The sequence below is a fragment of the Gopherus evgoodei genome, chromosome 15 (genome assembly GCF_007399415.2).
Source record: "Gopherus evgoodei ecotype Sinaloan lineage chromosome 15, rGopEvg1_v1.p, whole genome shotgun sequence".
NCBI classification, from domain to species: Eukaryota; Metazoa; Chordata; order Testudines; family Testudinidae; genus Gopherus; species Gopherus evgoodei.
In genome coordinates this window covers 2,008,337-2,035,996 of record NC_044336.1, presented here as the reverse complement: position 1 = coordinate 2,035,996, position 27,660 = coordinate 2,008,337, and the positions used below count along the sequence as shown (strand labels likewise).

The 27,660-nt window shown below is 48.4% G+C and overlaps 2 protein-coding genes and 1 pseudogene across 2 annotated transcripts in view; 2 read left to right on the top strand and 1 right to left on the bottom strand.

Annotated features, from left to right (window-relative positions):
* The window catches only part of LOC115635664, a 1,110,108-nt pseudogene that overhangs the window by 157,935 nt on the left and 924,513 nt on the right, over window positions 1–27,660 (bottom strand).
* LOC115635684 (zinc finger protein 239-like) overlaps window positions 1–27,660 on the top strand; it is an 861,693-nt gene that overhangs the window by 196,118 nt on the left and 637,915 nt on the right. The window lies entirely within an intron of this gene.
* LOC115635700 (tripartite motif-containing protein 10-like) lies at window positions 141–9,525 on the top strand. The gene is made up of 3 exons (XM_030534858.1): window positions 141–557; window positions 8,532–8,618; window positions 9,248–9,525. Exons 1-3 carry the CDS (start codon window positions 141–143, stop codon window positions 9,491–9,493), a joined length of 750 nt encoding a protein of 249 aa, XP_030390718.1. The 3' UTR covers window positions 9,494–9,525.

Genomic DNA, 27,660 nt, shown 5'->3' with positions numbered 1-27,660 from the left:
GCCTCTCCTTTTCCTTCACCTCACTCTGCTCCTGTAGGCAGCTGATACAAGGTGCAACAGAGACCTCCCATTACCAGCAAAACCATTTCTGATGCAGAACAGCAGGCAGAGAGAACAGAAGCCAAGAGAACCAAGCAGCCATGGCCTCAGTGACACCTGTAGAGGAAATTCAAGATGAAATCAAATGTCCCATCTGCCTGAAGTATCTGACAGACCCAGTGTCCATACACTGTGGGCATAACTTCTGCCGAGTCTGCATCACTCAGTACTATGAGACATGGGTAGAGGGGGACTATGACCCTGTGTGCTGCCCCAACTGCAGAGCCCTCATCCAGAAAGGGACTCTCCGGCCCAACTGGCAGCTAGCGAATATAGTCAACAAAATTAAACACATGGATTTAAAACCAGGAAAAGAGAAATTGTGTAAGAGACACAATAAAACCCTGGATCTGTTCTGTGAAGAGGATGGGGAAGCCTTGTGTGTGGTTTGTGAGAGATCCCCAGAGCATGGTGCTCACACAGTGATTCTCATGGAGGAGGCTGCCCAGAAATACAAGGTAGGAAACAATCTGGATCCTAGTTAATTCGATCATTCCCTTTCCTGACTAACCTCTCACATCCACAGACTTTCCCACTTTCCCAGATTTTCTGTCCCTTGCTCTACCTAAATCTCTCCATTGCATGACCCCCTCCTTCTGGACAGGTGCAGGGAGCCCTGACCACCGATGCTGCCCCAGCCTGTCAATGCCATACTGTTCATTAGAGAGATGTGGTCACTAGAGCTCTGTATGAGGCACTTTCCTCACACACAGGATTGCAGCTGGAGGTTGTTTGTGCTGCTGCCAGGCCAGGAATGGGGGGAATGGGTTTCTCCTATAGGCACTGACTCTGTGGGTACTCTGGAGCTGGAACACTCATGGGGGAAAAAAATAGTGGGTGCTCAGCAGCCCCCCAGATCAGCTCTTGCCCCCCAGCACATCCCACCTGCTGGTGGGCCCCGTCAATCAGCTTCTCCCCTCCCCCCAGCACCTCCTCCTCACTACTATCAGCTATTCAGTGGCATGCAGTAAGCACTGGGGAGAAGGCAAGGAGCAAGGGTGGGGGTGTATTCGAGGGAGGGGCCAAGAAGAGGCAGGGCAGGATAGAGCAGGGGTGGGAAGAGGCAGGTTGGGGCTTGGCAGTAGGGTTGGAGTGGGGGCAGGGCTTCAGGCTGAGCAGGAGCCAAGCTGAAAGACTGGCTGCTCCCACCACATCCCTTACAGGCCAGGCACTGCCAGCAGGGCATTCACATTCATGGTAAGCACAGCAACCCTCGCTGTTGTATGGAACATAAGTTCAGGAGTGGACTTAAGACTTCTTACCTAAAGACCCATCTCTGGAGCCACCTGATTAAAAATGACCCTCAGGTTTCATTATAAAAAATTCAGTAACTAAAAAGTAACTTTCTAGCCCATAGGATTGAAAATAAAACTTTGAAAATGTGGCCCAAGCAGAACCAATATAGTGACATGCGCCTGAGTCTGTAGAGAGCCTGAGACAAAAGCTCTGAGAAGAGGGAATTGTCCCATGGAGCTCAACGGGGTGTTCACTTCCAGAACTACTGTTCTGGGGTCCACCTCTCCCCAGCCTGTGTGCAGCAGGAAGGAAAGAGATCAGTGGGCTCAGCAAGAAAATACACATGATACACAAACCTGTGCTGGCAGCTTGGCAGTCCCTGCCCCCAAAGAGCTTGTAATCTATTAAACTGAGCAGAGACAAAGAGAAAGTGGGAGGCAAACTGGGAATGAGCAGCATGTCCCATTTGCTCTCCCTGTCTGAAACATGGGTTCTGTTCACATGGTGCATTAAATAGACCAGAGTCATTTACTCTCCATCCCGGCTGAGCTGAGCACAGCACAGGATCAGAGAGGGAGGGCAGAGATGGCTGTAGGACACCTTTCCACCTTCAGTGGAACCTGCTCCTCCAGGGGCCTGGCTGGATCGCTGGCTTCAGGGGCTGCTCTAACTCCCACTCTGCTTCCAGGAAAGAGCTAACAATCTATCCAGATAAATACACACCAAGGGGAGGTAGGAAGCCAGCTGGGAGCAGCGTGACTCCTTTGCTATCTCTGTATAAAACACACTATACAGGGGCTGTCGACATTTTACCTACTACCACCCCACCCCTACTACCTATTCCCATTTATCCCCATCCCTCTCTCCTCTTCTCCTTAACAAGTCCCCTCCACACACCTCCACAGCAAGCATTTGGATGTGTAATGTATTTACTTTTCAAAAACAGTTTGGCAGCTTCTGAATTTTGGGCTGTGCTCAGATTGCATTTCCCCCAAATAAATAAATAAAAATATTCCTTTGGCAGAGGCAGACAGTAGCAATTACCTCGCCCCCTTGAAATTTGTGATTTCTGCCAAGAGCAGCATTAGCGTAAACGAGAATCGGGCATTTAAAACACCGATTCCAGATTAACCACCTTTTTGCATTTACATTTAATATCACTCCTTAGACACATAGTCCCTGCCCCTGCAGGCTCAGCATCACAGACAGCGGTGCTGGAACCAGGAGGGGCCAGGAGGTCCATAGACCCCTCACTTTCAAAAGTGAGGGGGCCAGAGGCAATGTTTTTTGGTGGGCATGCCAGGTCAATTGGCCTGCCTGGGGTGCTGCGGGGGGAAGAAGAGGGGCTCTGTTTGCTCCCTGCCTGTGCCCCTGGCATGCTCATTCCCTGTACCTGGCAGCTAGGCCTGGGCAGGGAGCAGAAGGGGTGGGACCAGCAGCTTCTCACAGCAGCCTGCCCCTCCCAGGCCCAGGGGCCAACACTCCTCCTCCTCCGCCCTCCGCCCCAGCTAGCCTTGCTATCTCAGGCAGCTGCTGCACTTCACAGTGTCAGTGACCCGGAGAGCACACCATCAGCCATGGGAGAAGCCGCTCTCTCCCGCTCCCTACCCGGCCCAGCTACCAGGGAGAGTGGCTGAAAGTCCCAGGGGTAGCACAACAGAAGAAAAAAAGACACCCCCCTGCAGTTAACGTAGGGGGGACAGAGTGATGGATCCAGGCTGGGCACAGGAGAATCAGGGGTGGTCAAGTGTCCTCCCCTTTAGATCGTGCCCCCTCCCCCAAATGGCCATGCCCATCCCCTTTTTAACATGGGCGTAGTAGCCTTGGGCAGGTGTGGAGTGTTGGTGGCAAGGTGATAAGGTGAGCAGCTCCCCTGCAGTGAAGCACATTCCCAGACTCTTCCCAATGGTCCTCTTGCCGGAGCCTTCTGCACCTCCTCTTTCCCCAAGGCCCCACCCCCTGGCCAGGCCAGAAGCTGGAGCCAAGCCATGATAAGAGCTGCCCAGGGAGACCAGGCTGCTGTGGGAAGCCCTGCATCCCTCAACACCAGCACAGGGACTGACTGTGGGACCAAAGTCCTACTGGGACACTTTTCTGAAAAGCCTCAAGAGCTGTAATGTTACCAGTGAGCTCTCACGCAGTGCTTGGAGGCATCAGATACAGTCTGTGTTGTCCTCAGTGCAGAGAAACTGGTCAGCAGAGAACATAGGAACGGCTGTACTGGATCAGACCAAAGGTCCATCCAGCCCAGTATCCTCTCTGCCAACAGTGGCCAATGCCAGGTGCCCCAGAGGGACTGAACCTAATAGGTAATGATCAAGTGATCTCTCTCCTGCCATCCATCTCCATCCTCTGACAAACAGAGGCTAGGGACACCATTCCTCACTCATCCTGGCTAATAGCCATTAATGGATTTAACCTCTATAAATGTATCTAGTTCTCATTTAAACCCTGTTATAGTCCTAGCCTTCAGAACCTCCTCAGTCAAGAAGTTCCACAGGTTGACTGTGTGCTGTGTGAAGAAGAACTTCCTTTTATTTGTTTTAAACCTGCTGCCTATTAATTTCATTTGGTGGCCCCTAGTTCTTATATTATGGGAACAAGTAAAAACTTTTCCTTATTCACTTTCTCTACACCACTCATGATTATATATACCTTTATCATATCCCCCCTTAGTCTCTTCTTTCCAAGCTGAAAAGTCCTAGTCTCTTTAATCTCTCCTCATATGGGACCCATTCTAAACCCCTAATCATTTTAGTTGCCCTTCTCTGAACCTTTTCTGAAGCCAGTGTATCTTTTTTGAGATAAGGAGTATTAAAGATGTGGGCGTACCATGGATCTATATAAGGGCATTAAGATATTCTCGTCTTATTCTCTATCCCTTTTTTAATGATTCCTAACAGCCTCTTCATTTTTTGACTGCCGCTGTGCACTGCGTGAATGTCTTCAGAGAACTATCCACGATGACTCCAATATCTCTTTCCTGATTAGTTGTAGCTAAATTAGCCCCCATCATATTGCATGTATAGTTGGGGTTATTTTTTCCAATGTGCATTACTTTACATTTATCCACATTAAATTTCATTTACCATTTTGTTGCCCAATCACTTAGTTTTGTGAGATCTTTTTGAAGTTCTTCAGTCTGCTTTGGTCTTAACTATTTTGAGTAGTTTGTTTCATCCACAAACTTTGCCACCTCACTGTTTACCCCTTTCTCCAGATCATTTATGAATAAGGTGAATAGGACTGGTCCTAGGACTGACCCTTGGGGAACACTACTGGTTACCCTTCTCCATTCTGAAAATTTACCATTTATTCCTACCCTTTGTTCCCTGTCTTTTAACCAGTTCTCAGTCCATGAAAGGATCTTCCCTCTTATCCCATGACAGCTTAATTTATATAAAAACCTTTGGTGAGGGACCTCGTCAAAGGCTTTCTGGAAATCTAAATACACTATGTCCACTGGATCCCCCTTGTCCACAAGTTAACTGACCCCTCAGAAACCTCAGGTGAACAGGCAGCTGTCTAATGTCCTACGAATAGCCGACCGGCTGAGTTTACAGGCAGCAAAGGGAGCAGGAAGGGAGAAGGGGTGTGGGGAGCACCTAGAGTTTCTCAGCTGTTCTGTGAAGAGGATTAAGCCCCCATGTGTGTGATATGTGACAGATTCTGGGCTCACGCCATGGTACCCACAGAGGCCTGCCCAAGAGAACAAGGTAGGGCACCTCTGTCCAGTCTATTTCATTCTAAATAGAATTTTAATTACAAGTTATTTCACCACAACTTGCCAGTTATACTTGATTTTTCCCTACTACAGCTACCAACGTAACCATGTCATTCAACTCTGTCACACCTTAATTGTATGAAAAATGGCACTGAAAGAAATGTACAGGGCAATATGGCAAAAGAAGCAAAAATGAAGATATTAAAGATTACAGTTGTGGGAAACATTTCTCTGGGGAGCTGAAGCTATTTCAAATCTAGTTTCAACTCAACTGAAGCTGTTAAATGATCAGTAAGGTTTAAATCACATGAGCTGCAGGCCAGTCTCTGAGAGATTGTTGCCTTCAGAATGGAAAAGAAGGGGTTACAAGCTGTTGTTATTGTTATTTACATAAAAGTAGCCCCTAAAAACCCCAAACAAGATCTGACTTCCATTGTACTGGGCTCTGCACAAAACCCAAGGAGAGACAATCCCTTTTCTGAGCAGTTTACAGTCTAACTAGACAAGACAGAGAAAAAGTGGAAGAGGAAACACAGGCACGGAGAGGGGCAGTGACTTGCCCAAAGTCACTCAGCAGGTCAGCGTCAGAAGTGGAAATAGAACCCACCTCTCCCAAGACTCAGAGCCCTAATCGCTAGACCAGTAGTTCTCAACCAAGGGTACGTGTAGCCCTGCCAGTGTGCAGAGGTTGTTCAAGGGGCACATCAACTCATCTAGATATTTGCTTAGTTTTACAACAGGCTACATAAAAAGCACAAGCAAAGTCAGTACAAATTAAAATTTCATATAGACAATGACTTGTTTATACTGCACCGTGTACTATACGCTGAAATATACCGTAAGTACAATATTTATAGTCTAATTGATTTATTTTATAATTATATGGTAAAAATGAGAAAATATGCAAACTTTCAGTAACAGTGTGCAGTGATACTTTTGTACTTTATGTCTGATTTTGTAAGCAAGTCGTGAGGTGAAACTTGGCGCTATGCAAGATGAATCAGATACCTGAAAAGGGTACAGTAGTCTGGAACGGTTGAGAGCCACTGGACTACACCATTTTTATGGCCCACCAGGACTTGCCAGTAATGAACTGTGGCCATTAGGAGTGAAAAACGCGTTGATGAAGGTCCCAGGCCCAGCAGGGAGATGAGGTTTCCCGCTGGGATTCTGAACTCCCGTGCTGCTCCATGAGGGTTTAACTCCGATGATGGTCTGCACTAGAAAAGGTCACTGTGCTAAACACTGTGTGGACCCTGAGCACCTTGAGTCCACCCACAAAAGGGCTCCAGAGAAAAAACAACCTGTCAAAAAGGGTTTGCCCTTGTGCTTATGTAAGCAGGGAAATGGGCCTGCTATTGTGGGGAACTTTCCTGGCATATACACTACCCCAGTGAAGTGGGCTAGCGAAAGGATCTGAGTCCTCGCTCCCTCTTCCTTTACCCAGAGGCCTGCCTGACCTCAAGGGCTCCCTTTCCACTCTCCTGTGTGGCAGAGTCCGTGTAAGCCCAACAACGCTGGACCCAGGATTCCTGGGGAGCTCAACCCACAACCTTGTTGTGGTAACATAGGGCAGGGGCTAGGGTGTCCGCACTCCGGGGTGCTCTCTCTGCACTGGACACTTCCCTGACCCACTGATCATTACATATAGTTCAAGGTAAATACAATTTATTAACCAACAATCAATTTAAAAAAAAAGGAAAAATGGGAAAGGTTAAAGGAAAACACATCACCCTTTTCTGTTTCACAGGGTATGTCTATACTACAGGATTATTCTGATTTTAGAGAAATCAATTTTTGGAAACAGATTGTATAAAGTCGAGTGCATGCAGCCATACTAAGCACATTAATTTGGCGGTGTGCGTCCATGTACTGAGGCTAGCACCGACTTCCGGAGCATTGCACTGTGGGTAGCTATCCCATAGTTATCCCATAGTTCCTGCAGTCTCCCCCACCCATTGGAATTCTGAGTTGAGATCCCAATGCCTGATGGGGCCAAAAATTTGTTGCGGGTGGTTATGGGTAAATGTTGTCAGTCAATCCTCCCTCCGTGAAAGCATCGGCAGACAATCAGATATCACAACCAGCAATCTCTGGAATGCAAGGGCAGTTCACAGTCTGTTCCTCACACATTCCAGGCCTTCTCAGGCCCTGGTTGTGCTGCAGGGATGCTGCGAGTCGGACACTTGCTGTGGTGGTGGCCACATGTCCTCAGGCTGGTGGCAGGACCCTGCTTCCCAGTGTCAGCCCCTGTCCCCCTCAAAGTCTGGCCTGCAAGGCCTCTTGGATGGTGGGGTCTCCCTGCGCAAAGCCAGTGGCCCAGGGTCCCCTCTCACTCTATCCAGATGGCTGCTCACCGCACCCGGCTCCGGACTGCTCCAGTCCCAGCTCCAGCTCCAACTCCAGCTCCAGCTCCACTCTGCCTTAGCACTGATGCTGCTCTGCCTCCAGCCCCAGGGGCTGCTTCTCTGGCCCCTCTAGCTCTAGTTGTTTCTAGGGCAACCAGACAGCAAGTGTGAAATATCAGGACGGGGGGTGAGGGGTAATAGGAGCCTATATGACAAAAAGACCCCAAAATCGGGAATGTCCCTATAAAATCAGGACATCTGGTTACCCTAGTTGTTTCAGTTCTCCCAGCACAGGACTGCTCTCGGGGCTGCTTCTGTGGCTCTGCTCCCAGCACAGATTTGCTCCCTGGGCTGTGTCTCTGGCTTTTGTTGCTGCAGTCCTGCTCCCAGCACTGACCTGCTCCCAGGGCTACTTCTCTTGTTCTCTGGTTGGCATGACTCTGTTCCCAGCTCCGCTCAGGCCTCTGGTCTTTACTTAGCTTGGCCCCACTCTGTCTGACGCAGGCAATTCCAGCTCGCTTGGAGGACAGGACCCCCCTAGCCTCCTGATTCCCTGATTCGCCTGCCCGCCCTGTCAAATAGGCTGACCTGGAGCATTGGCCTCTCCCCATTTCCCCTGGGGACTGGCAGTCTCAGGGACCGGGTCCTGATTTCCCATCGACCCTTCCCCTTTCTTTTGGTGCTGGGAACTAGCCAACCAAAAAGCTAACACTGAGTTTTAGTAACAAGCCAATGCTCCCCTTACAGTTAGATCAGTTCTGTCCAACCTGTAGAATCCCCAGGGGTTAAGGGTTGAAATGCAGTGGGAGTTGGGCTCCTTTGAGAATCCCGGCACATGTTTCTAACCCCTATATTTGTCTGGGATTTGTATCACTTTTTAAGCAAAATCTTATTCTTATACTACCATGTGAATCCATTTTCCTGTTGGTTTAACTCAATGAAGAAAGAGGACAAATAATTTCAAACAGTCTGAGTCCCAGTCTCCATTAATGAGATTTCATTTCCTTGGTGTCTCTGATGTCATAAACCTAGCAGGGCCAACTGTCTTGGATTTGGGGTGGACAAACACGCTCCTCCACAAACACTCTCAAGCTCAGACCACCCAAATTGTTTTGTCTCTTCAGGAAAAGATCCAGGAGACTCTGAGGGAAGAGAGAGAAAAGCTGCTGGGATTTAAAGCAACTGGAGAGAGAAAAAGTCAGATGTATCTGGTAGGTTCCCATTGTGACTAACCTGCAGGGAATTGCAGTGGGAAATCTGTTTGTAGGCAGTTTTTCCTCTGTGGCCTTGGGGGAATGTGGACTTCTTTCTGTTTCTCCATGACCATGGGTAGTTGTGTTAGAGCTGTGTGTCTGTACACACACATACACACACACAGGCCGTGAGAAACCCTCTTCCACATCATATTCTGCAGAATCTAAGACAATCTGACTCATTCCAATTAATCAGTTAATTTCTAGCCCTTTCACAAAACTCCCAGGGTGAGCGGACCGTATCCCGTACAGTGCTCACTGCCCATGTCTGCAGGCATTTCTTGGGTTGTTTATTTCTTTTTCTCACCTGGCATCTCTGTCAATGTAGTGCTGAGTCCTGCCTGCTGCTGATCTGGATCAGGATAGGCACAGGCCTCTAATAACAGTGTTCCAACCATGTCAGAGTTGGAAACGTCCCATCAAGAGATATTAATCTTTTCCTTAGTATCCACAGAGTATAGGCAAGTGTTAGACATCTTAGAGTTTGCAAAGAAATTCTCTCTCCTGCACACTCAGAACTCCAAGAAAGGATCATAGACTCTCTCTCTAACCCTTACCTCTCCTTTCCTTAAAAAAACCCCAACCAGATTCAGACACAAACCGAGAGGCAGAAGATTGTATCTGAATTTCAGCAACTGCAACAGTTCCTGCAGAAACAAGAGCGACTCCTGCTGGCCACACTAGAAAACCTGGAAAAGGAGATTTTGAAGATACAGAATGACAATGTCACTAAACTCTCTGAGGAGATTTCCTGTCTCAGTGACCAGATCAGTGAGCTGGAGGGGAAGTGTCAGAAGCCAGCAAGTGAATTCCTGCAGGTAAGACAGAGTTAGAAAAATCCCAGATCCGTGCAAAGGGACAGGACAGCTCCTGAATCATGGGCACTGGAGTCCAGCAGCCAGAGATCACAATGTAACTCAGTGTGTGCATTGCTGAAATGTGAATTATGGATGCTCTTTGAAGCATTACAGACTCATTTATGTCAGAGATGATATTAAGTCAGCAGAACCATGGCTCTGGAGCCAGGGCAGTGCTTCTTTTCCTCGGCTGAAAAATCCCTTCCCTGGGATCCCTGATGTGTGGCAATCATGGCATGTGGGACTAAGGTTGTTTTTCTGTCTCTCTCCCCTCTAGGATTTCAGAAGCACCTTGACCAGGTACATGGCTCTTTCTCTCTCCTTTATGTTTTACTATCCTATGAAAGGACTTGGGGGGCATGTTGCCTGCACATTTCCCCTGGGCTCTACAGCAAAATGTGAGGCAGGGTCATATTTTGGAAACAAATCTCGGTGGTGAACTTAATCCTGAGGTTCTCACCCTTTTATAAAGGACTCTGGAATTATCTATTCAGTAGAAAAGATTGACCTAAAGTAGTTCCTGAAGATGTGACATCATTGAGGGACTGGTTGCCTCACAGTTCTGGGAATGCAGTACGGGCCTTTCACCTCTAGGGCACTAGTTACAATCATGCCCTTGTCAGCAGTGTCCAAGCATCTTTTCTCTCTGGGGACTGTTGGAGACCTGTGTGAAATGAGCTAGTATCAAGGGGTAGGGGGAGGTCTGAGGTCTCAGTCTTGTTCCTGAAAGAAAGATCCCATAACACTATGTACACAAGAAACATGAGAACATACCAGGATTAGCACATGGAGACACAGGAGTGAATTGGTCATGGAGACTCAATTCCCTTTTTATCTGCAGATCTTCTCTGTCCAGGCCAGAATGAAGAACATAAATGGGGTCTTTGTAGGAAGGTTGAACAGACATGGCTTATGCTGCACCCACTGTGAGGTTGAGAGAAGTGGGGGGAATTCTAACTCCAAGCCCCATAAAGCATTAGCTTCCCCAGTAGCAATGAATTATAATGAGTCAGTGAATTAAATGTACTAATGTAAAATTCTCTCTATCCAGGTGTGAGAAGGGGAGGTTCCAGCAGACAGTGGAGATTTCTCCTGAGCTGGCAAAGAGACTCAGTGATTTCTCCCAGAAAAATATTGCTGTAACAGAGACTCTGAGAAAGTTCAAAGGTACACAGAAGGAATCTAGAAGGAGAAATCAGTATGTGGGTCTTCAACTGTGGGAGGAGATGGTCTCTGGCCAATTGGTTCATAATCTATTAAATAAAAAGGAGGAAATAGCTGAATTGAGCAGATATAGCAGGAACCTATCAGCAAGGGTGTATTACCCTGATTCACTCTATGAGCTTTGGTAAAATCATTAAAGTAAAAATATAGCAAAATTTGGAGTACCTCAGTTTCTCTCTCTCAAGTACAGAACTTCAGGGCACGTGCTCCAGAGCTGTTTAGCTTCCCCATATACTGCTGGTCTCTCTCCAACTGTTTTTCTCATATAATTAAAACATAGTTATGTCAGTTAAAAGTAGGACTGCCATTATGGATATGACAGCCTGAAATCTCATCTCCTATATACTTTCCCTCTCCAGACACTCTGTGCTGCAAACTGGAGACAGAAAGAGTGAAATTACTACAATCCTTCAGACCAGGTGAGATTTCAGGGGGAGATTATCATTCCATTAAGAGAAAAAACACATGAAAATATTTTCATGAAAATGCAGCTACAGTTACAAACCAAACCAACACTGACCATGACACATAGTTCTAAAAATAACATGCAAACATGAAATACTAAGAAGATCCCATGCCGAAGTCACACAAACAATCTTGATACCAATTTCAATAGTGCGTCCATCCATGCACCCACTGATGACCAGAAACATTCTCACTGACCAACACACAGTTACCCTGATGTTTCCAGACACATCTAGATGCTTTTGAAATATTCAATTCAGAGGGTTGTGACATTGCTCTCCTTTCCCCTGTGTGAGGGGCTCTTTCCCATTGTTCTTCACCTGCATCCTGCCTTTCTCCTCAGGGGGACTCTCTGGGATCACACACCAAGGGGGAGCTCTGCAGATTTTCCTTCAACTAACAGAATATTGCTATGGAAACAACTCTCCTCCATACCAATAATCAGACACATTCTCACTGCCCAGCCTCTGAACCACCTTAATTATGACCTGGTCGTTTGTATTGACATCAACAAGCCGTCTAATTCAAGGTAGTCAGTGGAGACATCTCCCTGCTCCTGGCTGTCACATCCCCCAGCTCTTCTCCAGCATCCTACCTTTCCTTTGTGCAGGACTGGGCTCAGCTGCTTTGTGGGTTGGGGGAATGGTGTCTCTCTAGTGCTGTCATCTGCAGGCTTCTCAACTCTCTGGGCTGGGAAGGGGCTGCCCCACCCAATGGCACCTCCTACTTCCTGGCCTTGAACCACTGGCTCTTCCCCAGTGCTGCATCTTCACCTCTGCTCTTTAGCCTGGGAGTGGAGGATACATTGAGGAGAGAAAGCTTCCTTTTGGGGTTCAGAGCTGGCATCTGCCTCCTATTCTCCTTCCTAATAAAAAGCTTCTGGTGCCTTCTTTGCTGTGTCTCTGATGCTGGGAATGAAGCAGCCCCAGCTATGGAACAGGGAGCAGCAGCATCTATAGCCAAATTAGAAAGTACAGAAGTGGTTCCCACTACCCCAGCTGAAGAACTACAGTGACATCTCTGCTGACATCTCATGACATCTCATGCACTCAGCACAGAGGCAGCAATCTGGGATCCAGGATCCCAGCCAGAACAGAGCTGCCTGGGAAGTGTGAGAAATGGACCAGGACTGAACTGTGCCCCTAACAATCTGATTCTCTCTTTCTCATCAGTAAATGTGACTCTAGATCCAGACACAGCTCATCCTGTCCTAGTCCTGTCTGATGATCAGAAAACTGTGAGATGGGGAGACACACGGCAAGATCTACCAGACAATCCTGAGAGATTTGACACTGAGCTCTGTGTGCTAGGCTGTGAGGGGTTCACCTCGGGGAAACATTCCTGGGAGGTGGAGGTGGCAGATGAGGGACACTGGGCTGTGGGGGTTGCCAGAGAATCTGTAAGGAGAAAGGGACGGATCAGCCGTAACCCTCAGGGGGGGATCTGGGCTGTGGGGCAGGGGGGGGATCAGTTCAAAGCTCTCACCTCTATGGAGACCCCACTGCCTCTGAGCTGGGTCCCCAAAAGGATCCAGGTTTTTCTAGACTATGAGAAGGGGCAGGTGACATTTTTTGATGTTGATAAGGAGGCCCCGATCTTCACTTTCCCCCCAGCCTCCTTCAATGGGGAGAGAATCTACCCCTGGCTCTGGGTGTGGGGATCCCAGTTCAAAATGTTGCCGACACACACAGTGCCAGAGGCCTAGCAACAGCAGTTTGTGGCCCGGTGTGCCCGTCTCGAATAAACACACCAGGGTGGAGAAGCAAAACACAAGTTTATTTGAGCTCAAATAAGGTGCAAGGGAGAATACAATCTCATATCCTGCACACCGCACGCAGGCAGGGCACTAGTATTTATACTCCCCCTCTTGTATCTTTTTTTCTATGCTATTCATTGTGTGGGCTGCTTTCTCATGCACATGGCCTTGGCCATAGCATCTGCTTTTCATTTATCTTATCTAGTCTTAGCAGTGTCTAGTATTAACCAGCCCTGCTAACTACGGCCCTATTGTTTTAGCAGTTAGCTTATAACACAGGTGGTTACAGTCAGCACATTAGTACAGAAAGTTACAGTCAGCATTTTAGTACAAAAGGTTACACAAGTTTAGTGAGGCTAACACAAAGGCTTCTAACATGGAGGTACTTTGGTTCACATAGGCCTTAAGCAAGGAGATTTCTACCTAGTGACACCAACAACTCTCTCCTTTGAGAACACTTAAACTTTTGGCTGAGTTTTCTTATATTTAGAGGATAACATGTTATTAAGTATAATGATGTCAGGGTCCTCCATGAGGGGGTACATAGGGGTTTTTGGAGAACAAGAGGTACAAATTTTATGAATAAATGCCTTACAGCAAGTAAGCAAAAGAAGAGTAACAATACACAATACCGCACCAGTGAGCAGGAGGCGAATTAGCCCTGTTTCTACCCATTCAAGATTGGGCAGCCAACTAAAGATGATATTAAATAGGGAGGGAGCCTGTTTCAGGGCCTTCCATTGGTTAAAAGCCTGCTCGTCAGATAAAATGTGCTTATTGATGTCCTCCGCATTTTCTGGGACATACGTACAGCACTCTTTCCCAATAAGGGCACATACTTCGCCCTGTGAAGCCAGAACATAATTTAGAGCTTGGCGATTTTGTAGGGCCAGCAGGCAGAGCTGATAAAGCTCAGAGCTGATGCTTTTTTTATGGCCAGGGTGTCATAGGCAAACTGAGTGAGAAACATAGAAAGCCTTCAATAAAGTTGGGCTAGTCGTCCCACCCCATATGATGGAAGGAATATCATTTTAAACCTATCTCCCTGGGTGATAGGCTCGATGGTGGCGTACAGGGACCGCTGATACCTGGGGCAACTAGAGGGGGCCTGGGCCAATACACGGAGAGGAGGAGCAAGATAGCCTAAATAACAACTTCCATACCAGCCATGAGGAAGCCATTTATAGGCACTATTACCACAGACCCAGAATGATTTACCATAGCTAACCTTTTTATTGTTACCTTTTTGGTCCCGTAAGGTGGCATTTGTGGTGAGAGCAAAGGTTGCACTGCCAGTCTGTTGACCGGTGGCATTCACTAGAGGGACAGTGACATTTATACCAGGACCAATATAGAACCTACACGTACTATTTTTTGCAAACCAGGTATGGTTACTTGTACTGGTTTGCTAAAAGCACATGAGACCAGCGGGTGGAGAGCGCAAACAAATAGGCTCAGGCTTAAGAGTGCTATTGTAATGAGGAATCCAAGAGCCATTGTGTAAACCATAAGGGGCCTCTCTGGTACAGTTAAATTGTAAACCTGCATTGTTAGAGGTGCTATTTTTGGTTACCATTTACCTTTGACAGAAGTCTGACCAATTTTGGGGAACAACTCCCCAGGGTAACCCAGCAGCGTGATGTGGGATTTGGACACAAATCCAGCAGCTGGAAAAATTAAACTCATGGGCAAAAGCAATTTTTAGAGCTTCAAAGGTGTTAACAGTAAAATTCTTAGGAGAGTTGGGACCCCAACCGGCATGCAGTTGGGCTATCCCAACAGGGAGGAATATGGCCCAAAGGAGCCATAGAGGGCCTAAAATCCTAGGTCGCCAAAACCCCAAAGAATAAGAAAGACAACCAGAAGACATATGAGAAACAAAAGGACCCATATCGCTAGGCGGGGCCATTCTTGGGAGAACAGACACAGCCAGTCTTCAGGGTACTCCCGGGGAAGGGAATTAGGGCATCCAAAGGGGAAACACTGCATTTAACACTTAACACTGACGAGGGTGGAAATAATATCGGGGCTTTCCACGGACCTGTACCCAAGCAGGACCGAGTCTTACAGGAGGAAAGGAGGGTGATAAGAACCCGTGAACCCTTTGGTTGGGGCCCCCGTGTACAAGGACGTGCACCACCCACCGATGTTGAAGGGGGCAGTAGTATGGCCAACTAATAGGGGGGATGTGACACCCTACAGGAGAGCTTTCACTCATATAGGGCCTAAGAGACCGAAGAGGGTTGGTTTTGGCCCTTATGTCATTTAAACAATAGTTTCAGTCCAAGATCAGTATCACTGGGATCAATGACAGGCTGAACAGTCCACTGGTCCATTGACGATGGGGCGGGTACTTTCTTCAGACGGGAGTGATGAATCCAGGTCTTGTGCCTCTTAACCTTGGCTGCCATGTGGGAAACCAGCAGGACTGTGTATGGTTCCTTTCACCGTTCCTGCAGGGGTTCGTCCTTCCAGGTACGCACGAGCACAGAGTCGCCTGGCTGCAAGGAGTGGATAGGAGCATCCAATGGGGACGGCTGTAGATCTTTGGTATACCTGTGAAGAGAAGAGAGAACAGCAGACAAAGAGCACATGTACTGTGATAAAAACCCACACCCTGTTTCCCACTCCCCTGCCAGAACCGGTGTACCACTCATAGGCCATGCCCTTCCAAATACAATTTCGAAGAGACTAAGTCCTAATTTACCCTTAGGGAGAACCCGGATACGAAGCAGGGCAAGGGGCAAAGCATCAGGCCATTGTAGAGAAGCCTCTTGGCAGATCTTTGACAGGAGTCTTTTAAGGGTTTAATTTGTAAGCTCCACCGCACCACTGGCTTGCAGTCGCCATGGGGTGTGGAGCTTCCAAGGAATCTGCTGGGCCTCCGCTATATGCTGGATGATTTTTGATGTGAAGTGTGTTCCGTTGTCCGATTTCATCCACTGGGGGAGCCCAAAGCGAGGAATGATTTTTTTGACAAAATTAAGGGCTACTGTTTTTACTGTGCAGTTACAGCATGGGTAGGTTTCGGGCCATCCACTGAACCGGTCCACCAAGACGAGGAGGTATTTAAACTCTTAGGTCTGGGGAAGCTCAGTGAAATCTATTTGTCACACCAATCCCAGGCCTGGGGTGGGTTCCAGAGTGGCTGGTGGTACTGAAGATCCTGGTCGAGGGCTGTTCTTTTGGCAGACTAAGCATTCGGCCTGCACCTGGGAGGCTAGTGATCGAAGTCCGGAGGTCAGGAAATATTTATCCATTAGCAGGATAAGGGCCTCCCTGCCAGCGTGAGTAGTTTGATGTAATCTTTGCAGCACCGGTTGGATCAGGCTCTTTGGCAGGAGGATCTTTCCCTCTGTGGAATGGAGCCATCCCTCCTTTTCCTGGAGACCGAGCTTGTCAGCCAGCTGCTTTTTCTCACAGGAGTACTGAGGAGTCGCAAGCTCCCCTACTGAAGGAAGGAGGGCATGCATGTGGGTGTTTTCAGTTGTCATTGACATATTGCAGAAGGAGGACCTTGTCCTCATTATTCCATTCCTTCAAGTCCCTAGCCAGGGCCTGGCCAAAAAGGGTGGGGGAGTTTTTAAATCCCTGGGCCAACACAGTCCAGCAAAGCTGCTTTTTAACCCTCCTTTGGTCCTCCTACTCGAAGGAGAAAATCTCCTGAGATGGTGTATCAACTGGAATTGTGAAGAGAGCATCCTTTAAATCCAAAACTGAAAAATGGGTATACTGCCCCCCCACTGAGGCCAACAAGGTATATGGATTTGGGACGAGGGGGTGCAAAGTTTTAACCCGTTTATTAACTGCCCTAAGGTCCTGTACCAGCTGGTATGTGCCATCAGGCTTTTGCACTGGCAAGATAGGAATATTCTAAGCTGACTGGCATTCTCGAAGTATACTGTATTGTAGGAATCGGTCTATAGTTCCCTGTAACCCCTTTCTGGCTTCCCTCTTGATCGGATACTGTTTGATTTGCATCGGGCCTTTTCCTGGCAAGAGCTGAATTTTAACAGGGGTTTGGTGTGTGGCTTTTCCCGGGATCCCTGCCCATACCAGGGGGTATATTTGACCTTCCCACTGGCTCCACTTTGGGGCTTCCATGGCTGAGGGTTCAGCTGCAAGGGTCATTATTCATGCATTCTCAAGTGGTAAGGTAAGGGTTATTTTATCTTGAGTAAAATGCAGGCTGGCACCTAAGCGACAAAGTATGTCTTGCCCTAGCAAGGGCGTTGGGCAATCAGGGAGGTAAACCAGCTTGTGAGATATAGTTCTGTTTCCCAAAGCACATTCCGCCAGGGCATATACTGGACACTTGGTTCCTTTGCCTGTGGAACCCACCACAGTAAGGGAATCTGCCACCGGCAGCTGGAGGGGCTGGTTTACAGCAGTTCGTGCTGCTCCAGAGTCTACTGAAAAGTCTATTTTTGAATTTCCCACCCACATTTTTACTCGGGGCTCTGGGGGCAGGATGGTCCGTATCCCCTGACACCCCTATTCATTACTCTCTGCCGCCATCATGTGGGTACTTTTCCTTTCGGGGCATTCATTTCTTTAATGTCCCTCCTGCAGACAAATAGCACACTGATTGGGACTCAGACATTTTTCTTGTGAGCCAGGACGTCCACGTCCACAGCCCCTTATTTCTCTTCCTTTTTTATCTTTTCTAATGCTGGCCTGCACTGCTGCTACCATCAGTTTCACTTGCTTTTTTTTTTTTTTTTTAAAGGCTATAAGCCTTATTTACAATTTTTAAAATCTGTGCTATAGTCATGCCCATTAAATATTTTTTTTTGTAATTTTTTCTTAATATTAAAAGCTGCATGGCTGAGAAAAATGCCCTTTATCATTGCTTCAGTTGCCTGATCATTGGGGTCTGCACTAGTATTCTGCCGAATAGCGTCTCGAATGCGCTGCAAAAAGACAACCGGAGTTTTCTTTGGCTCCTGCACAATTTCATAGGGCTTGGCCCAGTTATTGTGTCTAACCACCAAGTGCCAGAGACCATATAAGAGCAAATCCTTGTAAGCGGATAGGCGGGTAAAGTCCTGCGGATTATTAAGGTCCCACTGGGGGTTTCTAAAGGGAATTTGATCTTTTGGTTCGGGGACATGTTCCTGGTTTGCCTCATGTCTTTGCTCTGCCTCCTCCCTAGCTTTTGCCAGTACCTGGTTCTGCTCAATCTCAGAAAGTAAAGCTCTAAAAAGGACCTGACAATTATCCCAGTCGGGCTTGTGACTCACTAGGCATCCCTCAAAGACTGAGAAAAAACGGCTTGGGTTTGTGGAAAATTCTCCAGCCTGTGCTTTAAAGGCTGCTAAGGCCATAGGATCAAAAGGAACATGGTTGTACACTTGCAGAGTAGTGGCCGCGCACCCTTCCGCTCCTTGGCGGGCTATCCGGGCCTCGGTAAGCAGCGGACAGACTCCCACTGGGGGAGCAATCTTCGGGGCTGAGGGCACCTTTTCTCCATATGGTGGGAGTGTTGTAGCCAAAGGGGACACTGGTTCTGCCATTACAACGGGGGAGGGGTTCGGGAAACTAACATTAGTTACTACCGATCCTGTCGGGGTTGCATTATACCTTACAGTCAGGGTTACATTGCACCTTAGCAAGAGATCTGACCTATTTTGTAACATTATAAAGAACTGTGCATACATATGTTCATTCCATTTACCTGTTCGCTGGCAAAACAACAGTGATTGAAGGATCGTACTGTAATTTACTGATCCTTTAGGTGGCCACCTCTTGTGACCCTCCAACTGGTACTGAGGCCAGTCTACAGTACAAAACCTTTGTAACCTATTCTTGGTTAACAGATCCGATCCAAACATCTTCCAGTTCTCTAGAATGCATTCTAGGGGGGTACACCGTGCCTGCCCCATCTTGCTCTGCCCCTGCCCCATGTCGCAGGTAGACGCTGGGCGTCCCCAGGTCCTAACAAAGAGAGTCCAGACAACCAGACTTTTCCTACCTTATCCAAGGGACCGGTTCCTCACCGTTGCCCGCAACTGCTTCTCCACTACTCGAGCGTGTTGCACCATTGTGCCCTCCGAGGTCAGCCAGATTGCATCTCCGCCGAGGCCCCCCGATGAAGTCACCGGTGTGCGCTGGGCGTCGGTCGTCGCTGCAATCCATCGACCGCCAGGAGGGATTCGGGCAAGGCCAATTTCAGCCTCTGGCCCACCCAGGGACACCAAGAACTGTTGCCGACACACACAGTGCCAGAGGCCTAGCGACAGCGGTTCGTGGCCCGGTGTGCCCGGCTCGAATAAACACACCAGGGTGGAGAAGCAAAACACAAGTTTATTTGAGCTCAAATAAGGTGCAAGGGAGAATACAATCTCATATCCTGCACACCGCACGCAGGCGGGGCACTAGTATTTATACCTCCCCTCTTGTATCTTTTTTTCTATGCTATTCATTGCGTGGACTGCTTTCTCATGCACATGGCCTTGGCCATAGCATCTGCTTTTCATTTATCTTATCTAGTCTTAGCAGTGTCTAGTATTAACCGGCCCTGCTAACTACGGCCCTATTGTTTTAGCAGTTAGCTTATAACACAGGTGGTTACAGTCAGCACATTAGTACAGAAAGTTACAGTCAGCATTTTAGTACAAAAGGTTACACAATTTTAGTGAGGCTAACACAAAGGCTTCTAACATGGAGGTACTTTGGTTCACATAGGCCTTAAGCAAGAAGATTTCTACATAGTGACACCAAGAAGAATATTTCAGTTACAGGGGGAATAGCCATTGGGGACCCTGAAATCATCTTCTCTAGCCTCATACACTCTAGTTACCATGACCCTGGAGGACTTCTCTCTTCCTCAAGACTTTCTGCAATGCAGTCTCAAGGACCCTGGATGCTCCATGGGCTCTCAGGTCTGGACTGTCAAACCACAGGGATCAGGGAGAAGCCAATCTCATCACCCCAGAGATTGCCCAATCTGATTCTCATTCTTCTCTATGGTCCAGGAGGATTCTGGGGATCCTGGGTCACAGAGTGTCACGGACACATGGGAGACTAGGCCAATGGAAATGAAAAAAATAGGCTTCTCTAGCCACAGTCATCCTAGTGTCTATGACCTTGGAGGACTGTCATCTAACTAACCCAGGGGTCAGCAACCTATGGCACGTGAGCCAATTTTTAATGGCACGCTGGAGCCTGCCGGGACTCCAGAATGACATTAAAAATCCTGCCCAGAGCGGCCCGCTGTCCTCTGCTCCCCCCACGGGGGCTGGGACCAGAAGCAAAGCCATGTGCACAGGGTGGGCAAATGGCCCCACTATCCCGGCACGGCAAGCCGCGGGGTCCGCGCTCCCGGGCTGGAGCGCCGGGCTGAGCGCAGCAAGCTGCCAGCCCCTCTCCCACCTTCTCCCCTCCCCTGGAGCCCTGCCACCATGTGCAGCGCTCTGGGGGTTGGGGCTGCGCGCTCCCGCGCGGCAGCGTTTGGCTCTGCAGGGAGGCAGACATGCTCCCCACTCAACCGGAGGGGCGGGGCTGTGTGCTCCCACAGAGCAGCATATCTAACTCTGTGTGGAGCCTCATGGTAAGGGGCCCAGGGCTGGGGGGGTTGGTTAAGGGGTGGGGGCAGTCAGGGGACAGGGAGGGGGGGTGGGATCTGGGGGGGTTGGCTAGGGGTAGGGGTCTCTGGAGGAGGCATTCAGGGAGCAGGGGGGGTTGGATGGGGCATGGGTGTCCTGGAGTTTGTGAGGGGGCAGGGGGTGGACAGGTGTCAGGGCAGTCAGGGGACTGGGAGCAAGGATGGTCCTGGGGGGGCAGTTAGGGTGGGGGGGTCTCTGGAGGGGGTGGTCAGGTGACAAGGACCGGGGGGGGTTGTATGAGTTGGGAGTTCTGGGGGTCCTGTCAGGAGGCAGGGGTGTGGAGAGGGGTTGGGGCAGGAAGGCACTGGAGGTGTTGGATGGGTCAGGAGTTCTGGGGGTCCTGTCAGGGGGCAGGGAGTGGTTGGATCAGCATGGGAGTCCCAGGGGTCTGGCTGGGGATGGTGGTGTGGATAAGGGTCGGGGCAGTCAGGTAGGACAGGTAGGGGGTAGGGTCCAGTCTGGGGACAAGAAACAGGGAGGCTTAGATAGGGAGTGGGGTCCTGGGGGGGCAGTTTGGGGCAGGGGTCCCAGGAGGGGGTAGTCAGGGGACAAGGATAAGCGGGGTTGGGAGTTCTTAGGGGGGCAGTCACCCAGCCCTCTGCCCTGAGCCCTGACCCCTCCACACACACCATGCTCTCTGTCCTTAGCCCTGCCCACCACCCAGGCCCCTGCCCTGAGCCCTGTACCTCCCTCATACACACCCAGCCCTCCGCTTGACTCCTTCATCCCCGCCCCCCATAACCTTAGCCCTGACTTTGGCACCCCCACGCATACCCCACCCCGCCTCTGCCATGACACCTACACCCCCCCACATACCCAGCCCCCAGCCCTGACTCCAGCCCTCTGAGTCCTGGCCGCCAGCCCCACACAGCCCGCTGCTGGTCTGGGGTTCTGGCTGACGGACCCTTACCAGCTGGGGTCCCAGCTGCAGGCCTAGCTCAGCCCGCTGCCAGCCTAGGTGAACAGAACCCCAGACCAGCAGCAGGCTGAGCAGGCCGGCAGAGTAAGATCAACATTTTAATTTCATTTTAAATGAAGCTTATTAAACATTTTGAAAACCTTGTTTATTTTCAATACAACACTAGCTTAGTTATATAATATATAGACATATATAGAGAGACCTTCTAAAATACATTAAAATGTATTACCGGCACGTGAAACCTTAAATTAGAGTGAATAAATGAAGACTTGGCACACTGCTTCTGAAAGGTTGCCGACCCCTGAACTAACCCCTCACTCAACTCTCTGACTGTGGAGGACGCCTGTCCTCCCAAACCCCAGTACCTCATCTCCCTTCTCACTGCCAGGAGCAAAAGAGATGGGAAAGGTGTGTGTGAAAAACTCTTGTACCTGCAGAAGGAGAAGATATATGAGGAGGGGCAGGGGTATATTGTCAGTAAAGGGAGATGCCTGAGGAAAGTGGCGGAAAATGAAATGAAGAGTGAAAGCAAAACAATCCTGAGAAGGGAAAATGCTCAGAGGACACAGAGAGAGGATAGGAAAAACTCAGGGGAGAGAACTGGGAACCTGAGGTGGAATGATTTGTGAATGTGACTAGAGAAGAACTAAGGAGACACAGAGAAATGGATGGAAAACGTGCTACAAAAAACGATGTGTAGAACTGGATAGAAAAGGAGTGAAGAAAAGAGAACACAAGAGGGATATGGAGATTTATAAAATGGTGCTGAAAGTCAGACTGGTTATGAAAATTCCTTCTCAGCTCCTTTTGAACCTGACATTTACTTAAGAGAAATGAAGCATTTTTTCCCTTGTTTATTTCCTTTTTATTTCCCAGTTGTAATTTTGAAGGCAGACATGGGATTCCCCCTCACCCCCAATGGTTGTGTCACCCCAACAGCAGTTGGGGAGTATGTGTGTGCGCCAATCTGATGATATCCTGAGCTTTACTGTAATATGTTGCTATCCAGCCTGCATTCTGTGCCATGAACTTTATATAAGGGGTATGTCAGGAATTGTTCAGCTGTGCTCTGGAGAGAGCTGGTTTGATCACTTCATCTCTCAACCACCAAACCTGTCAGTGTGACACCAGCAAACAAAATATGTGGCAGATATTTGCAGTGTGGGACACTTGAGTTTAATGGCTCATCATACCACAATCCACAGCCCATAATGGTTTTAATGATTGTGAATTAAATAAACTATTTAAAAAGAAAACTAAAATATATACCAAATGGAGGTTCACAATTACCACTCCCACAGCAACAGGGTTTGTATTACTTCTTGGAGTTCCCCACACTCATCTCCACCACTGGAACTCCAAGAAGAATTGCTATTATGTGTGAGGAGCAACCACTGGAGAGGGATTTGACAGACACATTGGCAGTGGATTACACAAGGGCCTACTAGACAGCTTAGAATATTAGAGATCAGGACACGGGGGTTCTCTTCCTCGCTTCAGTGTGGGGCAATGATAGATAACGATATTATTTCTATTCTATACATTCATTCTGCAAGGCAGCAGAAGGGAGTGGTGAGTAGTGACAAGTAACCAGATCATGTGTATCTTTTGTTATGTTAGAGCGGAAAACACATCTTTCCTGGGTGTCTGGCTGGTGAGTCTTGCCCACATGCTCAAGGTTTAGCTGATTGCCATATTTGGGGTCGGGAAGGAATTTTCCTCCAGGGCAGATTGGCAGAGGCCCTGGGGGGTTTTCACCTTCCTCTGCAGGTTAGGGCACAGGTCACTTGCTGGAGGATTCTCTGCACCCTGAAGTCTTTAAACCATGATTTGAAGACTTCAGTAGCTCAGCCATAGGTTAGGGGTTTATTACAGGAGTCGGTGGGTGAGATTCTGTGGCCTGTGTCATTGTACAGAAGATCAGCCTAGATGATCATAATGATCCCTTCTGACCTTAAAGTCTATGACTCTATGACTTGTGGTGGGACAGCCTTTCTGCCTACCTTGCATCACCTTAACTCTGCCCTCTAGTGACTCCAGACAACAATCACAGGACTTGGATTAAGGCATGTTAGTGTGTGTGGACCCAGATTAGATGTAAATGATATTTAAAGACACAATCACTTTTATTCCTCAACATGTGTTGACTGATTCAGTGTATCCTATTTATTTTTTAAATCCCTCAATACCATGGAGTTCTCTTCATAACATCCCTGGCTCAGATTTCCAAGAATTGCCCATTATTTTGCAATTTGGGCCAGACCCAGGGAGGGGCTGGGTCCTGAGTCTCTTTAACATGAATTGTGGGTGCTCAGAAGCTTGTGGAACTGGGCCCTACATGTTTATATGTTTAAATGTCTTGTTGTTAAGTTACTTTCCTGAACAGTGGGAAAGGACCAGGTTCTACTGCAGAGCCTAGGGCTGAATCCCAAGATAGTACAGCTCATCTGAGGGAAGAATGACATTGGTGGGTCTCTGAGGAGATAATAATAATATCATGTGTTTTAATGATTTGTATGCGAACGTGAGAGTAGAACACTCACTAATGACTCCCTAAAAGGCAGCGGGTTAATGGCTGATTAGATTCATTGTCAGAGATGAAGCCCAGGGCACAAGGAAGTTGGAGAGATTCCATCAGAGAGACTCAGAGTGAACTTCACTTCAACGAACAAATCCCAAGTCTTTGGTCTCTCAGCAGGTGAAGTGAAGGGCAGGGAACTGGATGCCACCCCTCCCCCTGGGCTCCCAGCACAGAACAGCCCCACACTCCTCACCCCCAGGCAGCCTCTTTTGAAATCTGTGCTCTGCAGCCACCATGCACCAGCTGGTGCTTCCAGAACCCTCTCCCATGGTGCTCAGGGGTGTGGTGTCCCTGCTGACAAGCTTCTTCATAGATTCCAAGGCCAGACGGGATGATCATCACCACCTAGTCTGACATCCTGGATACCACAGGCCCAGGAACTGCCCCCAAAGAATTCCTAGTGTGGATCTTCCAAAAAAAATCCAATCTTAATTTGTAAATTGTGTGTGATGGAGACTCCACTGCAATCCTTGATAAATGATTCCAATCGTTAATTACCCTCACTGGGAAAAATTTCACCTTATTTCTAGTCTGAATTTACCCAGATTCAACCAATGAATTTTGTTACTTTGGGAAACAAGGTAGCAGAGGATGGTTTTGTTCCCTTTATCTCTGAGTTATCAGCTCAGCACCGTTCCACTCTACCATTCCCTTCCCCTCCCTAGGCCTCCGACAGAGAGCTGAAGATTAATGGCGTGGTTTATATCACAGATTTCAGGGTAACTGCTCCCTCATTCACCCCTCTGCAGTCCCTCCAGGGCACCTAGTTAAATGGTTCTTGTGCCCATCCATCTCCTCTCTTGGTCAGAGACCTGCATCTTACTCCCTCCAGACTGAGTGTTTTAAGGCTGCTGGGTCCATGGGTTACATTGCAATAGCCCCAGCAAGCCAAGCTGCCTAAGCAGGCCAGCACCTGTACATTGCTTTCTTCCCCAGGGCTATGAGCAGCGTATGGCCAGCAGTTACATGTTACCACCCTGCTTCTTCTAAGCCAGCACATTTATTCTCAAGGTAAAAGCATTACTGAGTGAGCTTCTGAACACAATAAAAGAATCTACACACTTGCTAACAGTTTGTCACAAGTCAACCACCAGTTTTATAGGCCAGTATTTCGGACCCTTCTGCAACGTTGAGGCCCCCTTGGAGAGCTGGTCCTGTCCATTAACTGGATCAGAAATAAGACCTGAGTTAGTGTAACCTCAGGCTCTTTATCCAAATATCCTTTCTTTGTTTCTTAGTCTCTGGAGAATCCAGTTTGAACTAGTACATGTGAGCATCCCCAGAAAGTGGTATGTCTTTGGAAGGTTACAACATGGCTGATTTGCCTTAATCACCCATCCATAGTTTTTAGTTCCTGGAGGAGCTGTGGTAGTCTGCTCCTGCATGGAGTTGAACACAATAATGCTTAAATCATTCATTGAAAACAATGGACCCCCAACACATGGGGTTCCAAAATCTGTTCCAGTTTGCACCAGCTCTTCAGGCCAAGCAGGTTCCATCCATAAAGAGTCAGAGGCAGAGCAGACCCTAGAACTGAAACGATCTGGGCATGAAAGAGTAAAGAGAGCACTTAGTATTGTCACAGGATGCTGCAGGTATGAAAGAGAAAACATCAGTTCTCCATCTAGAAACACATAGAGATATTCTAGCTGGGGTCTCAGTGCCAGGAGATCGGGGGCAGGGGGCAGAGCACGGTTCATATCTGAAGAGTTATTTTATTTCACTGTCCCTTCCAGAGAATGTCTCTGGAGTTTCCTTCATTCCCTTCTTCTCCCCCACCATTCCCCCAATATATTTGCCAAGCTGCTGTGGGATGGCAGAGGGAGGGAAGAAAAGCAATTAGATGAATCCCTCAGTTTCTGTAATTTCTGTACTTTCCAGCAGTCCTCCGAGTGCTCAGAAAAGAATCAGGGTTGGAAGAAGGAGCTCCAGAAAACAAAAACACAGAAGAAAGGAACAATGGGGGTTGGGGCTCTTGCTGAGTTGGAAGTGCTGCCCAAGGATATTATGGAGATAATAAGAAGCAGCATGGGAAGGAGGGTGAGAATTGCAGCTGTTGTCTCCTAGTACTTCTTCCCTATCTGGCCTTAGGCTTCTTGAGGCCCAGGTCTGTCTAGAATCTCTGTTACCCATTGGCGAGTATGTGCTATGGGGCCCCTGCTGTGCTGATCTGTAGAGGACATGAGCTGCTACAGCTACAAATGTTTGAATATTAGTGTAACCCTTCTTCCAGGTGGAGGCAGCAGCAACCAGGACAAGGTTTAATATTTAGGGGTTCTTTTTCAACAATACAACGCAGAACTGGCTTGAGCCCCCATCCAGTAACCTGGGGAAATTACACACCACCACTGAGAGACAATACTTTCCCATTTGCAAGCACAGCATCTGAGTGTAGAAAAGAAACTTTTAATGAAAGGAGGGAAGCCCCCTGACATTATTTAGGGGAAATGCCACAAGTAGGATGCATAAACGTAAAACTGTTAAAAGTACACCCACTCAAGAATGCATGGGGCAGAGTCTTCTGCCTCTTGTTCTAGAGTTCTACAACCAAAAAGTTTCTTTACTGTGCCCCTCTCTGCTCCCTCACCATATCCCACTCACAGTGGTTGTCCTTGGTCAGTGAGGACACAGGGTTCCAAGGTGCATTAGTGTGAGTTCACCTTCCACCAGGGGAAGAAGGCACCTTGCTTGTTCCACCATCTGAGCACTTGCTCTGGCTGGCCGCTCTGCTAGGCCGCTCATTCCTCTCTTCTGGCTGCCTTGCCAGCCACTCATTCCACTCCACTCACTGGTCACCTTTTGCCCCCTGCCCCTCTGCCAGTAAGTCTCTTGAGAGTCCACCCAACTCAGTGATCATCGGTTCTTAGAGATGCAAGCTAGGCAGAAATGCTGTCCCACCACAAGTGTTTTCAGCTCTAACATAACCAGGGGCTGCTGTAGGCATTTTGCCGCCCCAAGCAGGACAGGCAGGCTGCCTTCGGCGACTTGCCTGTGGGAGGTCCCCGGTCCCGCAGATTCGGCAGCATGCCTGCAGGAGGTCTGCCAAAGTTGCAGGACCAGCAGACCCTCTGCAGGCATGCCGCCGAAGGCAACGTGCCTGCCGTCCTCGTGGTGACAGGCAGAGTGCCCCCCATGGCTTGCCACCCCAAGCACGCACTTGGCATGCTGGTGCCTGGAGCCGCCCCTGAATATAACAAAAGACAAATGGATCCTATTTCTCTCTATCTTTGAATAGTGTGGCGGAAGAGTTTAAACCAGACCGGGGACCCTAATGGAGAGGGACATCTCCTGACTGTCCTCACCTCTCTTACTTTCACAGGTGTCTGGCATTTGAGCAGCTGGATACAATGTTGAATTTAGACAATGTAAAGGGAGATCTTGGCTGACCAGTAAAGTGCCCAAACCACTACTGTTTAATGCTAAAAATAGCCAAGCCAGCAGTCTGTTAATGGGCTTATGGAGCAGCTATAGTATGACCGAGTCAGGAGAGGAGGGAGTTTGGGTAACCACAGAAATGGCAGCTTGACTCTGCCTCCTTCCTGGTGACAGCTCTGTTGAAATTGCTGAGATATGCATTTAGAAAAACAGGAA